The sequence below is a fragment of the Echiichthys vipera genome, assembly GCF_963691815.1.
Source record: "Echiichthys vipera genome assembly, chromosome: 19".
In the NCBI taxonomy this organism is placed as follows: Eukaryota; Metazoa; Chordata; class Actinopteri; order Perciformes; family Trachinidae; genus Echiichthys; species Echiichthys vipera.
Genome location: NC_139844.1, coordinates 4,479,065 through 4,496,493, shown reverse-complemented (window position 1 = coordinate 4,496,493; position 17,429 = coordinate 4,479,065). Strand labels below are relative to the sequence as shown.

General features: G+C 42.8%; 1 protein-coding gene across 3 annotated transcripts in view; it reads left to right on the top strand.

Annotated features, from left to right (window-relative positions):
* The window catches only part of tab2 (TGF-beta activated kinase 1 (MAP3K7) binding protein 2), a 63,429-nt gene that overhangs the window by 27,596 nt on the left and 18,404 nt on the right, over nt 1-17,429 (top strand). For 2 of the 3 annotated variants that reach the window (XM_083933905.1, XM_083933903.1), the window contains exon 2: nt 15,535-15,725. In XM_083933905.1, the coding sequence (XP_083790031.1) occupies nt 15,624-15,725 (102 nt within the window). In that variant the 5' untranslated portion in view covers nt 15,535-15,623. The remainder of the gene's footprint in view (nt 1-15,534; nt 15,726-17,429) is intronic. The other variant, XM_083933904.1, reaches the window with a different exon arrangement.

Below are 17,429 nucleotides of genomic sequence, written 5' to 3'. Positions count from 1 at the left end.
TCGGTTAAAGGAAGAGCAAGGGCTTTTTGTGACTCGGCGCTGCTTTCTCAGAAGACAGGAAAATGCCTTTATCTGTCTGGTCACCCCTTCCTGGTGCACACCAACAACATGTCTCATCTGCATCCTGCATTTAGCATTTCCCGTTCTTCGCTGCTCCACACCTTGTTGTTGGAGCACACTTTTGGAAGAAGATCTGAAGAGTTTTCTTTACACAACAGGATCCACCAAGACATGCAGAGATGGGTGTAATAAATAACATAGGAGCAGAAAGCCAAAAGATATTTAGTGTTTGGCCAGGCCATTGCCTGCTGCTGCACTGTGCTGACTTTATGCTATCCTGTGACATAAAGTGCTCAGGCATCCATCCAAGTGCTTTATATACCCAGTTTAAAGGTTTGCATTACCCTTTTTTTCTCCCATTGTCTCTGCTTAGATTGGTTGGGTAAAATCTCCTCCCTCCTCTTGGCCTGTGGCAGTATTTAGAGGAATACTGCACTTCTTGCAATGAATAGCTACAGTTTGTAAAGTGGCTGCCTTCCTTCGAAGCACGCTATCCCAATAAGGTGTGACAGTAATGTACACGGTCACATGGTTTGGATACCGCTGCTTTGCTGACTGTTTTATGGCTGGAAAAATACCCTCTATCATGTAACCCATCTTTCCTTTTAGCTTATAGATGATGCTATACCTGCTCAATGAGAGTCTGTGTCCAGGCTTGTCAGCTGGCAATTAATGTTTCCGCAATGTAAAGAAAAACACTGCACAGTGCCCTGGTGAGGCTGTCATTGTTACACGCTCAGTCTTTCTTTTCACATATTAATGTTTGCTTTGCAGATCGGTCACACCTCCTTTTTTTAATTCAGATTTTCTTGGAAGAAATCATGGATTAGTGGTTTAGGATAAGGCTTTTCATGTTGCTGAGGTTTCTATTATAAGCTCGGGATGTGGTCCTGACACATAAAGCCAAAGGAAAGTAAAGCAGGGAGCAGGAGCCTCAGAAACAACAACTGCTGTGCAGAGGTGGAAGATTGTTGCACAGCCGCTCTAAACATATGCACCTTTTGGTTAAATTCTTACTATTTAAAATGTTGTGATCAAGAATGGAGGATGTAGTGGGCAGCCACATAGCACCCTCAGAGCCACTTGGGGGTCAGTGTCTTGCTCAAGCATACTCCAATATGTGGGCAGGAGGAGCCAGGGATTCAACTGACAATCTTGTAGATAAAGGACAACCCGCTCTCCCCCTCTGAGCCACATAGATTGTAGATTGTACCTACTGTCCCACACTATTTCACCAAAGAATTTGTGATCTCGCCGTCATCAATATAAGGCTGCCCCCCCTTAGTCAATAAGTTGACTAATCGGTCGTGTTGGTGTATGTCGACTAAGATATCTAGTAATCTTTTATGGTCAGTCAATTTTACAAATCAACTAATCGATTACTCGACAAAATCATATGATAGTCTACTAAAACTTTCTTTAATCTAGGACAGCCATCCACCATTAGTATCTGATTACAGGTAGTGTTGGAGTACTCAGACCTCCCAGCAGGGCGTGTTAAGCCCTTTTCACACATGCACTGCAAACCTGCAACCTGTATCTAAACATTACCAGGCGGGTCTGTATAGGTGTGTTTATATCAGGGTAAAATGTTCCTGCTCGGAAAGTTTCAGACCACGCCCTCTCAAATGACCGTTCACTCGCCATGTTTCCATGACAAAAAAAGGCCCCAGAGGGATTTAGGTGACTCTGGAGGTGAAATATCACTCTGAATGGGTTTAGATTGTCGGTGATCTTTGATACAGCAGCGCTTACCTCTTTCTCAAAGTGACAAATACAGAATAGTTTTATTAATAGTTGTTTGATTTAAGGTGGCCTGAATGATTCACAACATCAACTTATGTACAAATAACATGAAAGAAAACCCTCCATCGGCCGCTGCAGCACTCATTTTACAAGCCCGTGCAAAGATGCGTGTGCACAGATCATTTTCTGTGCTGTGTTCTTCTTCACCACTGGATAAAAGTGTCTACTCTACTTCACTGTGTTTTTGTTGCGTCTGTACGAACACACGTCCATCCTGCTGAGAGCTACATCCAATCAGCAACCGGGCTTCTCTCAGGGGTTTGAGCGTCTGTTTTTCGCAGGGCCCCTGCACGTTCTACCCAAGTGAGAATGCACCTGAGACAAATCATTTCCTGTGGTGTGCTGCTTGTGTGAAAGAGAAACTCCGGACCGACATTATCCAGAGTTTATATGTGAAAACGGCTTTAGATAGCCTTTCCCTAGCCGTCTGACCCTCAACTAGGGCTGTAACAGTACACCAATCTCACGATACGATATATATCACGATATTCAGTCAACGATGTGATTCGATACGTTCCTCATTTTCTGAAAGATTTAAAAGGTATAGTGTAGGGATGTCCGATAATATCGGCCCACCGATATTATCGGCCGATATTGAGTTAAAAATGTAATATCGGGAATTATCGGTATCGGGTTTTTACAACCGATGTTAGTTCTGTAGGCTTCAGCATTTCCGAGTGTACCTGAATGCAACACGGGCCGTAGGCTTCAGCATTTCCGAGTGTACCTGAATGCAACACGGGCCGTTTACAGGCGCGTGCTTGATGACGTATAACAACAACAACACGCTCACTCGTAGGTTGCTAACCGTGGCTAACAAGCTTCAGCTCTCCCGGTGCATGAGATGTCCGTGGTTTGGAAGTATTTCCAAGTGTCACCTACTAACAGTGAATGTGCGCCTTGCAATGACTGCAAGGCGTTAGTTATGAGAGGAGGAAACAAGGCGTCTTCCTTTAATACATCACATTTAAACCCACCGCAAGAAGAATCATGCGGAGTTAAACGCTACATCTGTGCAGCAAAGTGATGGAAAGAAGCAACAGCCGACACCGAGAAACAAACTTTTTCTATCGTTCAAGATGCCGGATTCACCAAACTTGTGTAGTTTCTCGAGCCCGTTATGTCTGTATAACGCCCAGTCACAAGTATTTCTCAGACCAGTGCTTACCCGAACTGTACAGCGTTGTTTACCGTCACGTCGAGAAGGTAATTTCTGGTGCTGTATCCATTAGATCCAATACAGGTTAGCATGTTGAGCTTGACTGCTGATTTATTGATTGTATTATTTGTCAAGTTACTCAGTCTGGGAAAAGAAAACTAAGTTTGTTTACTACTCTGGACTGAAGCTATGCATCTTCCTTGTTGTGATGTTGTCTGTAGTGTTGTTTGAGGCAAAATATTCTCTCTAAAAACACAAACAATTAAATGAATGGCACTTTTTTCAATAACTTATTTTGTACAGACTGTGTTTACATTTGAAAAGCCGTGTTGCATCTATGTATGCATCCAGTGGGGCATCACAATAAAATTAGGCATAATGTGTTAATTCCATAATAGGTGATATGTGATGAATTTTGGTGTAAAAAGGCTGCATATATCGGTATCAGGTGATATCGGTATCAGGTGATATCGGTATCGGGTGATATCGGTATCGGAAATTAAGGATTGGACAATATCGGAATATCGGATATCGGCAGAAAAGCCAATATCGAGCATCCCTAGTATAGTGTGATTTTAATGACATCTTGTGAGTGTTCCATTTACTTGGATTGAATTAATTGAACTGAAAACTAAAAACATCAATTACACAATATGTGTCTGACTGGACAGAGAGTCTACAGCTTGCAAATGCTGGACAAAATGAATCAAAGATGTGTTGAGAAAATTAGTTCCATTTATTGAAACGGTACAAACCAGCTTACAAGTCTTTGAATATATAATACGGTCTCAAATCCTGACAAAATAAGGTAGGCAATGGACTTGAATTTTCTGCCACCTTGGTGAAGCAGAGGTAAATTTGTGTGAACAACCGCCATCCATGTCCAGCATGGTTTGTTTTGGGTCACGCCGCAGCTTCATGGGGTCCTCCCTGTCCTCTGGTGACGTTTTAGGTGGGCTCGTAGGTGGGTGGTATTTCACAATGTTTGTGGGACACAGCTTGTCGCCACTTTCCTTCTTCCTCTTAAACCCAAAGTGCTACCACACGTCTGCTTTTAAGCACGAAGGTGCTGGATTTATATTCGCCGCCATTTTCTTGAATCTACTCGCTCTGACTCCGCAAACAGGAAGAGGTAGATGCCTGTGCAAAGAGAGGATCTAGCCGGGTCATTCGCTCTACAGCGACACTAGGGGCTGGCGCACAGAATTGCTCTTCCTGCAATTCGAACGGGGGTAAACACAGGGATATGAAAGGGATATCGATACTAGTGGCTTAAAAATCGATACTTTATTGGTATACAAAATATCAATTTATATCACAGAATTGATAAAATTGCTCAGCCCTAGACTCAACTCTTATTTTCTCTAACGTGAATGAATAGAAATACACATATTTCCGATTTGTAAAGCCTTGTTGAGAAAAAAAAATCCAAAATAAAAAGGCCATGCATAAATATGCAGATTTATCCTGGCATAAACAGTTTGCTGCTATACATTTACTACCTGATCTTTCTCAATAGGGCATTTGTGTTTATTAAAAATGTTTGCTGTGTCACTTTACTAGCATCAGAACATGAGCCACCAATGATCAAATATGGAGCAGTCTTCCTTTTGCCCTTAATGCTTTTCAGACCTTTACCTTTTCAATCCTGAAGCAATGTCGAGCGCATTGACATGCAGTCCTGTCTCTTTGCCTTAAGCAAGGAGTAATGTTTTATTTTCAGTCAGTGACTCCACTAATTTAGACCATAAGAATTGTTGACTGTGCATTAGTATTTTTATAGCAGTATGTTTCTTTAAATTGTAAACTCTGCATCTCTTTCATACCACAAAGAAGACATGGCTCTGTGAAGTTAAGCTTGTTTATGTGGTTATGGATAGTTGACCCCCTGGTCATCTGTTTCCACATGTGGACATGGGACTGGAAGATGGTTCATAGTAGTATGTCATGAATCCATAATAAGAAGGAAGATAAAAGTCATCTCTGGGGATGGCTATACTTACCCATTTTGTTATGTGTTGTCTGGAAGCATTTTCTTGTGCTCTCTCCAGAGGTAGCAGGTCAGCAAATACACATCTCCAAAGGCTGTGATATTCACACTTAAATAATTGGTGTGAATCTGATTTCAGCTGTCAAACGTTTGGATGTTGGAGAAGATGGTGTTTAAGATGAGATGACTACTGTTCAGTAATGTACAGCAATAGTTCAAAATAGAAATGCTAAATAATGTAGGTTTCAAAGCGTGATGTATGGAATGTATTCACCATCTTTCCTTTGACCTTAAAGATGACCAATTATGCTTTTCTTTCTTTTCTGATTTAAGATGTAGTTATAATTCTTAATGTGTAATAATACCACAGTGTCAAATAATGAAGAACCTGCATTTGGACGTGAGACCTGTGGACCGTTTGGTTGTGCTGTGCTCAGCTCTGAACGCTAGGGTGTCAGTCACTATTAGAGATTTCTTTGAATTTTCAGACTTTGTCTCCGTAATAGAATCATGGCTTCCATGTCCAGGTCATGCTGCTACACACAGGCTCAAAGTGTAAGCTGTAAGTTCAGCCACTTTTATGCTGTTTTGGTGGTTATTTTGGAAGTTAACCTGTTAAAGCTAACGTGGCTAGCTTCCATATAGACAGTCTTTTCAGCTGCTGAGGTTACTGATTCCGTATATGGTAAGGGGTAGGGATGTAACAATACACTCAACTCACAATTCGATACGGTTCACGATTTTTTGGTCACAATACGGTTTTGCTAGAGGTGAAAGCAGTGGGTAAAACTTACTGTTCTCCTTCCACCATTTGAGTGGCCCTGGTCATTTCTTACGCTCTTGCGTTGTTATGGGGGAGAGGATATGCAAAGCCTCTTGTCGGGATGCTTTGCCCCATTGGTTGCCCCATTTTCACTCAGGAGGTGGTGTAACGTTACTTTGCTTCTCACTATGGTGGAGGCTAATATGCTGCATGTTGCTCCTGATGATGGTATATGTGAGCAGTCTCTTGCAATATTTCCATGCTATTTTGGTTTTGTCTGTCCATTCCTCGCCGGTTGTATTTGTGTATATGGGGAATCCATACAGCGCCACACAGGTGATTTCAAATCGCTAAATGCATCCTCTATTTCAAAGTTGTGATTTTGTTTTCAAGATAACGTAACCTACTTCTAAAAAAGGAAAAGAAAAGAAAATCCTTCTTCTCTTCCATTCGCGATACATTTTTTCTGTCAACCAATGCAAATCGCCGCGCATTTGTACCGATTTTTATTCGTGTCACATTCATTGACTGCATAAAGAAAAAGTAACCTCTCTTCTCCTCATTTCCTCTGACCAAAAAAGGGCACTGATGTGGCGTTAGGGGGAGGGAGATAAGTCTGTCTGGGATACGTTTGCAGAATTTGCCATATTAGCTCACATTAGCTCCACCGCCCTGTAGCTAGAACAGAACACGTTACTAGATAAAGAGGAGCGGGAGTCCCGTGTCTCTAGCGGAGATTTCACCAGCTATGAGTTTTGGAAGAAAAAAACAAAAAACACCAGCTCTGCGAGTCAAGTGCAGGCAGCGTTTCTGATCTCTGATTTAAACTGATCTTCAACACGGTACCATGCTCATAGACTGTAAAACACCGACCCTAATCAGTTGGGGCCAGAGGCTAACTGTTACTCAAGAGGCCGCCCCTAATTGTTCATAAACTTTAACCTCCAATGAAATAATGAAATAAAAACTAGCCTGTTATAAAAATATTCACCCTCCAAAGTGTTGTCATGGAGATATGAGCTAAACATACAGACTAGAATGTTTTTAAACAGGTTTAATGATGCTGTGAAATCAGCCTGTTTAACATGGGGGTCAATGTGAAACTGCTCTATTGTGCAAACTACTCATACTGGACACACTTCCGTTTTGGATCAACCAGGAAGTCGCTATGATGGGGGCTTGGTCACGATGCATCGTTACATCCCTAGTAAGGGGCATACTATTTCCCAGTACGCAGCATAAACAGTTGACCAATCACTACTACACAATGGGCTTTTTGGGAGGGGGGGCAGAAGCTCAGACAGAGCCTGCCACACAGAGGGGCTGCATGGGGGCTGAAGCAATGGACATGAGAAATATAATGTGTTTTTTAAAGATCAAAGCAGGTACACCTATTAACAAATACGACCCTGAAAATTAGAACAATAGAGCATATTTAATGATACATGCACATTGTGTGTTGGTGAGAAACCAAAGTATTTTTGATTACGAGAACTCCACAGGGTATATTTAACTGGCCTGTCATTCATTTGAAACAACCGCTATTCCCACGTGGAGACCAGAAAGAAGAAATGCAGACCACAATGAAAATAATTAGTCTTTGTAAAGGCAAGGGAGCAAGTTTTCAATGAATGTTTGATTGTATTGACAAATGTTGCAGATGGTGCCACGGACAGAATGGATACACAAGTAAAACATGTGGTGCCAGACCATAAATAAAGTGGGAAAATCATGCAATTATTTTGAAGAGCCATGATAATTAGGCCAGTGGTTCTCGCCCTTTTTGGCTGGGAAACCTTTAAAAATTAAGCCAATGTCTACACATGGCCCCCCAGTCTGAGTTGTGAACACTTTGACCGATGAGCGATGTTCCCTTCTCAGACTTTCATTTTAGTAGAAGCCTTAAGAAACTTAAAATCTAGTATTCACAATAAAAAGCCAAATATTAGAGAAGTCAGGAATATCCCCAAAGCAATTTCAGTCAAAAGCAACTGGACTTGGTTATTTGTCTAGGAAGACGTTTCACCTCTCATCCAAGAGGCTTCATCAGATCATGTACGCATCTGACCAGGCTGGGACTGGACCAACTAACTGGTGTGAGATCCAGGTATTTAACCTCTCACAAGGCCGATGATGTCACTGGAACCCTTTGTGCTCCAAGTGCCAACGACCGTCGTTAGAGTGGCAGTTGTTAGTGGGAAGTTGGTTACCATTCCATACCTGGATCTCACACCAGTTAGTTGGACCAGACCCAGCCTGGTCAGATGCGTACATGAACTGACGAAGCCTCTTGGATGAGAGGTGAAACGTCTTCCTAGACAAATAACCAAGTCCAGTTGATTTTGACTGAAATTGCTTTGAGGATAACGATGACCTGGACAAATGAGAACATTCCCAGGCTTAAGTCAGGAATATGTCTGTTTTTTTCTTTCTTAATTCCTTTATTGTTAGTTCTGTGGGAACCGCTGTCCTCACCATTAGCTTTGCCTTTACCGGTGACGAGTCCTGCTAATTAATGAATGTCCTGAGAGCAGTTTGCTTGTGGCCAAGGTAACTGCAGGTGAAAGCAGCTGTCAGGCCCAATGATGGAACACACACATTTGTATTTAAAAAGCTGCTGGATGAGCTCAGCATTTTATGGCCCACAGATATCTTGTGTTGAAAAGGTGGGAGGAACAGGGAAGGATGAAAAAGTAGGAGGGAGGTCGGAGTCAACTAGTGTCTGAGCCATAGCGCACATTCACACATGGAAAAGCAAGCTGCACTAAGCGCCCAACAGCTTCACCTACTTACCGCGCCTAACTCCCCCCTTTCCTGGTCTTCTTTCCCTATACGGCCAAGACAGACACAACCGACCAGGCAGCTTTAACTGATATTTACAGTGTTTACATGGAAAAACAAAAAGTTGGACTGGTAGTCCACTGAATGCACAGAGAGAGGCGCTCCTCCATGTTTCTAAGACCTCCTAGTTTCCCACAGTGCCTTTGGGAGGGGTTGGTCGACCTGGGGAGCTGGTGCCCTTGCCTGCTTCCAATAAACCACCAGCTGCAGGCTGCGGTGCTGAAGAATTTTTGATTTCCTGCACAAACACTCCCCCACCACACACACACACACACACACACACACACACACACACACACACACACACACACACACACACACACACACACACACACACACACGCTTGCACACAAACACTCTGAAAGCCCTGTTTTCAAAAGTGGGCAACTAAAAGTCGAGCAGGCTGTGTTGCAGAGCTGATCGAGGCTCTGTGTGCACTGTGAGGCCCAGGCTCTATGGCACAGTTGAGTGCAATTTGGGTTCTGCACATAAAGTGCGGTTTGTTTCTGTTCTGGAGACATTGCCTGGAACAAAAGAACTGCTTCATGTGTGGGGCTCATGTGCAAGCCTGACATACTTACAATAAATGTGTTGTCTACAAGGGTTGTCATTATTATGATGAATTTCAATAGTTTAAGGAAAATGTTAGTCTAAAATGTACATATCTCAGTAATATAGAATGTATCACATTAGATTTTTTCATTCTGAGCACATAAACTGGTAATAAGCTCTAAGATTTACGCTCTCAGCTGAGCCTGACCTTTCAGGATGAAGTTTCAAGATGTGTTAAGACAATCTTGTTGAAGATGCACAACCGTTTCAAGTTTCCATTGATGACACACTTGCAGTTTATCATAAAGTTTATTTTGGTTTTAGTTGGACTTGTGACATTAATATGGTGGGAAATCAGTTTGATTCAGTGGATCACAGCTTTTGTAATGACTTGAAAAGCTCTTCTATTAAGACTGGGCCGCCTCACTAAAGTTTCCATGCAAGCCTGTGCGTTCCGTGGGAGGCAAGGTATGACCTGTGGTTCTTCAGAGTCATTCAATCAGAATGAAATGTAAAAACATGTCTGAATCAAGTTGCATTCTTTATGAACTACGAGCGTATATGAGTCGTTCACAGAAAAATGAAGAAGGAATGGCATGAGTAAGTGTAGCAGACCCTCTGCGGGACTGTTGTTAGGTTGTTTCCATCAGGGCTGCAATCTGAGGTGTACCACGCTGTAAGCTGCACAGCTGAAACTGGTCTACGTCACAGACTCGCAAAATCCTTCATCTCCTAACATTATGTAGTCCAATAAATCTGATCGATCAATCTGTAATCAGCTTGGATTGATTTTGTTTCTTTTTTTCCCCCAGGCTTAAATAACCATTTGACATTTCAGGTTGACTTCTTAAAAGCTCTGTTTTGCAAAACATTACTCTCACTTAAGTAGAGATATTAGCTTTTTTTGTGAAATAAAGATTATGACTGGTGCAAGTGATTTGATGTCGGTCATTTGACAGGGTTCGTGCAGGTGGTTGAAATCCTTGAAAATGCTTGGATTTTAATGTTGTATTTTCAAGGTTTGAAAAGCGCTTGAATTTTGGATAAAGTGATTGAAAATGCTTGAAAATCTATCTACATTTCTTTCACATCAAATAGCTATTAATTCTGTTATTACAAAACACAATTTTAGTTGTTTATAGCCTAATACCATCTCTTTTAACATGGTAAAAGAGTAATAATTTTAAATATGTATGTATTTGTAGAAATCTATAATTTACCACAGCTGTAAGGTGGATCTGGAGAAGGCATATGACCGGGTTCCTAGGGAGATACTGTGGGAGGTGCTGCGGGAGTATGGGGTGAGGGGGTCACTTCTGTGGGCCATCCAATCTCTGTACACCCAAAGTGAGAGCTGTGTCCGGATCCTCGGGAGTAAGTCGGATTCGTTTCCGGTGGGGGTTGGCCTCGGCCAGGGGTGCGCTTTGTCACCAATCCTGTTCATGATTTTCATGGACAGGATTTCAAGGCGTAGTCGTGGTGGGGAGGGGTTGCAGTTCGGTGGGCTGAGGATCTCGTCTCTGCTTTTCGCAGATGATGTGGTCCTGATGGCATCGTCGGTCAGTGACCTTCAGCACTCACTGGATCGGTTCGCAGCCGAGTGTGAAACGGCTGGGATGAAGATCAGCATCTCTAAATCTGAGGCCATGGCTCTTAGCAGGAAACCGGTGGATTGCTTACTCCAGGTAGGGAATGAGTCCTTACCCCAAGTGAAGGAGTTCAAGTACCTCGGGATCATGTTCACGAGTGAGGGGACGATGGAGCGTGAGTTTGGCCGGAGAATCGGAGCAGCGGGGGCGGTGTTGCAGTCGCTCTACCGCACCGTTGTGACGAAAAGAGAGCTGAGCCGGAAGGCAAAGCTCTCGATCTACCGGTCAATCTTCGTTCCTACCCTCACCTATGGTCATGAAAGTTGGGTCATGACCGAAAGAACGAGGTCGCGAGTACAAGCGGCCGAAATGGGTTTTCTCAGGAGGGTGGCTGGAGTCTCCCTTTAGAGATAGGGTGAGAAGTTCAGCCATCCGTGAGGAACTCGGAGTAGAGCCGCTGCTCCTTAGCGTTGAAAGGAGCCAGTTGAGGTGGTTCGGGCATCTAGTAAGGATGCCCCCTGGGCGCCTCCCTAGGGAGGTGTTCCAGGCACGTCCAGCTGGGAGGAGGCCTCGGGGAAGACCCAGGACTAGGTGGAGAGATTATATCTCCACACTGGCCTGGGAACGCCTCGGGATCCCCCAGTTAGAGCTGGTTAATGTGGCCCGGGAAAGGGAAGTTTGGGGTCCCCTGCTAAAGCTGCTGCCCCCGCGACCCGACCCCGGATAAGCGGATGAAGATGAGATGAGATGAGAGATGTAAGGTGCTGGAAAGGCTTGAAAATGGACCTTGAAAACTGCTTGAATTTGACCCTGGAAAAGGTATATGAACCCTATTTTGAGCACTTTAAGCAGTTGCATGCTGCTCTGCATTCTTATGAATGCATGCATGCACGTGAGTGTGTGCTCTAAACACAAGCGCGCGCGCACACACAAGCACGTCTGTTGCCTCTTTGGAGGCCTGCCAGCAGCCCTCAGCAGCGTCCACTGCCAATTAGTCCCTTTATTTGTTTAAATTTTGCTGGACCAAGACACAGCAGTTAGACATTCCATGCAATGCCACTGAGCGGCTCCTTAAAGCTGCAGATGATGTTTGTGATTAAAGTTCAGAGGGGATCCTTACCGTTTCCACTGTATTCAATGATTATCATATTTGAGCTTCCATTAATCGCAAATTCGTTGGAAGAGTTGGTTTGACAAGATCAGCAATGTTCCAAACAATCCTGATCAGAGCATCCAGTCTTTGCACGCTGAAGAGAGACTAGTGTGGCATTTTGTTGTGTGTGTTATGTTCCCAGTTATGTGTAGCCCCTTTGTTTACACCAGCTAGTTTTGTGTGGGCTATCGCAGTGGCCACAGCGCCCGGTGCTGGGCTGATATTTCTGCCAACGGCTCCTGTTGATTATTTGCTCATTTTATTTAGGCTTTAATTGATTTGGACGTTTTTAGGTGCATTCACTCCGGCAGAGTGAATGAGCCCATTGATGAAGCATGGCAGGCCTGCTACTTCCAGGAGTGCGAGTGGGACTGTGGGTCAATGCTTTGGCATGGCGAACAACAGCCTCAGCAATAGAATCTTTGTCTCTATCTCTGCTGGCAGTGTGGCGCTGCCTCAGGCCCTGTTCCACCACCTCCTCCAGGGACAGCAAGGACTAATCTGCCCCCCTCAGAGCCATCCCCACGCATGGGCCGACTGCAGGCCTATAATTATGTACAGTGAAGTGGTGTGGACCTTTTTGTTTTTGAAGCCAGGAAACAATCTAACCACACTGTTGACCTGTAGCTGGGTCAGCCGCCAAGCAGTGAGTTTCCTTTCCCACAATGGTTGAGCTGCCCAGCCTCCTGAGCAGAGCCTGAATGGTGATGTCTCATCTCTGCCTGTAATTTAAACAGGTAGATGTGAACTTATAACAAATTAGGCTCCAAAAGTGTCATGTGAAGCTGAATACTTGGAAAGGCTTCATTCACTCTAGACTTAATCTGCTAGAGGAGATGGAAAATACCTTACTGGAGGCAGTAAGTTTTGCTCTCAACATGTAATCTGATATGATAAACTGTTCTCTGGTTTGCATTTCCAGGCTCTCCGCACTGTGTCCAGCCTGGTGGCTTCATTGCAAAACTTTTGATATCCTGCAGGGCTCCAGACTAACTTTTTTCACTAGGAGCCCTGTGGTGCCCAACTGAAAAGTTTAGGTATGCAACCAGAAATTTCAGGGGCACAAACCTTAAATCAACATGCTAACCAAATGTTCACATTTCTACAAATTTTCACTGTATTACTAAGAAATACTTTGATAATAAATGCAAAAATTGCAATGTGCTTTTTCAAATTCAGTTTCACTGATTTTTGATTTGTAATTTTAATTAAACCGCCTGTTTTTACTGTGCAGGAAATATCCAAGGCCATTTTATTCTGATATTCCACAGTGAAAGTTCTGTAAGTTTGTGAAAAGATACCTGCGGTCCTGTAGAATGCACCTGAAGTGAACTTAGTCATTTGAAACAAGCATTTTGATTCATATTTAATACAATGTAAAATTATAGGCGTTTTATTAAAAAAAATCCACAGTGAGTTCTATCGGATCATATCGATCGATATGCAAAGCCAAGGTATCGGTATCAGTGATGTTCTTTTGCTCTAGTGTTTAACTTGCATGCTGTTTGATTGTCTATTTTTTTATGTGCATTACCTGTAAAGCATCTTTGAATACTAAGAAAAGCACTATAAAAACTTGATCTATTATTATTAGTATCGTATCGAGACTGAAAAAGTTGGATCGGTGCCTCCCAAATCAAGAAGTTTCTGACTTGTTCCTTCTCTCTTCATCCGAATGCATTGATCACCCCCACCAGACCTAGGGTGTGCTGCTTGTGTGACAACGTTTTCAGTGGTACATGTGAACCTCCCACAGGAAGAAGTTTCAAAAGAGTGCTGTTAGAAAAGTGTGGGATAACACAAGACATGGCTGTCATGCACTTACACTTTCAACATCTCATGGCTGTTCTGTTCCACGTCACTTTTGTCTGCATTTCTAGTCCCTTAACGTAGTAGGGTCATGGTTGGAGAAGTGAGCTTGTACCTGAGGGTGTGCCAGATTCAATCTCTGAACTAGCTTTTTAAAACCAACAAGTGAGGCACAACTGCAAGGCAAGCCTGCCTGGCCAGCTCCCAGGTATGAGTATAGCTTATGCATAGAATGTGGAGAGGAAGCAGTTAAGCACAGCTGTCGGTGAAACACCTACCTGCTCCTCATTTTTCTCACCACCTCTCAGCCATAGAGCATAGGATTATCAAACACACTTCAGCCATGTTGATTTCACATGTTGGAGCAGACAGTGACAGCACATCAAAGTCTATCTAAGGTGGTCTGTAGGTGAAGCCTGTGCATGTTTTCATTTGTCCAGGTCATCATTATCCTCAAAGCAATTTCAGGAACAACATAAGCCATCACCAGTGTCTTCGCTGGTCAAAATGGAGCTCAAGAGCACTAAGGAAAATGTTGTATACAATGCCTCAGGGCCCCAATGTTGTCTTGCTTTAAAACATGAACTCCAAATCTATTAGCACTGTGTGAGACAGTGAGGGGCGAACAAAGGTCATAGGCCTGCAGCTCTCTCTGTGCTGCAGTGTCAGAAATCCTTTCTGGGAATCAACTTTCCTGCAGAGCTGCCTTACATTAGAGCTTAAGAGTAGGGATGCACCGATCCAACTTTTTCATGTTACAAATGAACACAGATACTGATGTACCCAATTGTTATTTATTTATTAATATGTTATTAAAATAAACAATTGTGCACCTTAAACTTCTAAAACTAAAATAAAATGTAACGGCTTAAGCTGAGAATAAAGTAACTTAAATAACAATGTGCAGAGTTTTGAAGGTGCAGCGCTGTTTGTCCACTCAGACTTGCCGTGGTTGTTGTGTTGTGTATGGCACCCATGTCTATGGCACGCATGCCTATGGCATTTTTAGTGTAAGTTAGCATTCTTGATAATTTTCATTTTTCGTTACTATTGATAAAATAAAATCGCAGCACAGGCTATTGTTAGTGTTGTGAGTACACTATAATTTGTACATTTGTATCTTTATTTCTGCATATCTGTTCACTGAAGTAGGTGAAATACCTTCGTACAGCTGAGTCTTTGCTTGCTCTATGTTGTTGCTGGTGTTGGCTGTTAGTCCACCAGCATGCTGCACAGGCGCGGTGCATTACGTGGCACTCATGGCAAACTATGGATCGGTCCATGGATCTGGCAAATAATCTGATACCCGATCCAGCAAATTTGTCAATATCGGAACATAATCCTTATTTAACAGTGGAGCATTTCCTCCAGAGCAGACCACTGCTTGCCCCCCTTCTGTCCTTAATAAGTGAATGTTGATGTTAAGATCTGTTTTCAGAGGTGATTTCCTCCTCCTGATACTCTTTTATTAAGAAGCTATGTGGAGGAGGGCTTCTGAAATGAAAAGCATCTCATTTTCATTGAAGATCTGTGAAATAAATTTTTTGACTGTGCGAGGCATAAAGAAATCGACAGCCTCAAATGTCTGACGGAAGTCTTTCCAAGTGGACCACATTGGCTTCTTCCCTGCCATTTGGACATGCTTACTTTTTCACTGAATGATAACAAAACACAGATGTCTCCAGTTCATATGACTATCTGAAGAGTAGTTTAGAGAAGTGTTGGATTCTATGTGTATGTTGTATTCACAGAGGTCATGTGAAGATAACTTTCTCATCAGATGTTTTCCTTTTTGTCTTTGTTTGAATTTAGAAGATGTTTAAGATGAAGGCGATCTGCTGCCACGACTGAAGCCCTAGTGCGCTGAACAGAACAAGCAGTCCTGACCTGGCAACATACGAATGGCCCAGGGAAGCCACCAGATTGACACTCAGGTTTTGCATGACCTGCGCCAGAAGTTCCCTGAAGTCCCAGAGGGTGTTGTCTCCCAGTGTGTTCTGCAGGTGGGCAAGTTGAAACATCTGACACCAGAAAAGAGGATGACGAGAATGATTATTGCAAAGTAATGCTTGACCTCAACCAGCCGATATTCCATTAACAAATTTTGGTAGCAGCACATTATCGGTATCAGCTGGACTCTACTGTTAAGAATTGTTTTAACAGGGGACTCAATGAGTCCACAAATTTTACTACCTGGAAGATTGAAATGAATACACAGACAACAAATATACAATCATGAGAGAGAAGTGCCAGGAAAGATCTGAGGGCAAATGATGAATTAAAGGTACCTCTACATTAGTTAAGTGTTTCCTGTCAGCTCCTCTTTTATTTTACTGGCTGTAGATCCGTGTCTTCCTGGCTCGTGCAACAAATGAACCAGGCCATACATTTAGCTAGTGTGCCTTGTTTTTCTAAAGGCCTTTACACACCATGGGCCTTTATTCCATGCAATTCATTTGCATGTCAGTTAGGCATGTGCATTATTGACAAAAATCAATATCCTGGTATTTTTGGGGGATTTTGCCGATAACGATAATTGACAACATTTTGCATCCCTCAAAATTGTGTTTGTAGAAGCATCAAAGGCCTATTGTACTAGCTTGTTCTTAATTGTATATTTAGATGTTAATGCTAATATTGACAAAAAAACTGTTCTTATTTATTGACTTAAAACTGAGTCGTTCAAGGAAGTACAATACAAAAACACTGAAATCACCAGTGCAAGTATTGAGATCAAGCAGTACAAGTATACGTAAACCAAGGCATGGACATTGGAACGTGGATACACATTTAACTGCTGTGCTTCAAGGTGAATTGCGCAGCATACCGCACAAGCAAGAACAAAACTAACTCTCCAAATCCAGGCTTCAAGTGTCAAATATTGCACAAAGATTAGTGACAGCTTTTTTTAATTTTTCACCATCTGTTGCCCTTCTTGTCATAAACCACTCCCTTGCTGAGCGACGCTGCCAAAGTTTGCTGAGTGTGTTTTCTTGTCGGGACCTTAGCTGGACGGTCATGGTAGACCGCTGACTATTTTGTGCGTGGTTCATTTGCAGATGGTGAAACAAGTTAGTTGTCGGGCCGCGTCAGATGTTGCGTCTTTTGAGCAACATCTGTGTTTTTGAAGCCAAACTACATCCATGCGAGTGAGGATGATCCAGGTTTAGCTAATAAATGAAACAATGTTGATTCCGAGGCTAGTAGAGTTTGCATTTTGTCTCTTTGCGCTGTTTGTTCACTCAGCCATACATGCAGTTACGTTAGCATGGTTTGTTGTTGTTGTGAAGCGTAAGCACAGCATGTGTGCTCAATGCGCACACACCGCAGTCATGGCTGCCAAATTGACATCACATTTCCAAGCCAGGCACACACAAAACCCTGACAGAGCCACCCAAACATTTTGGCTGAAAGTCTGGCAACACCAGCAGTATTCTGTCCTACTAGGCTTGATCATGCAGTGAATGTGTGGCCTCTCAAAAAGGCATGTTCTGATTGTTTTTTGCAAAATGAGGGACATATTCCATATCATGATTTCACACATCGTTAAAACAACAATTAAGGCACTATCGTAGATTATTGCACACCCCTAACGTCAATATGTTTTTTGAACTGTTGTTTTTTTTCATGATTTTTTATTGTCTGTGTTTCACAGAATGTGAATATTAACGTGGGGGAAAAGCGATTTTATCAAGGTCAATTTTTCT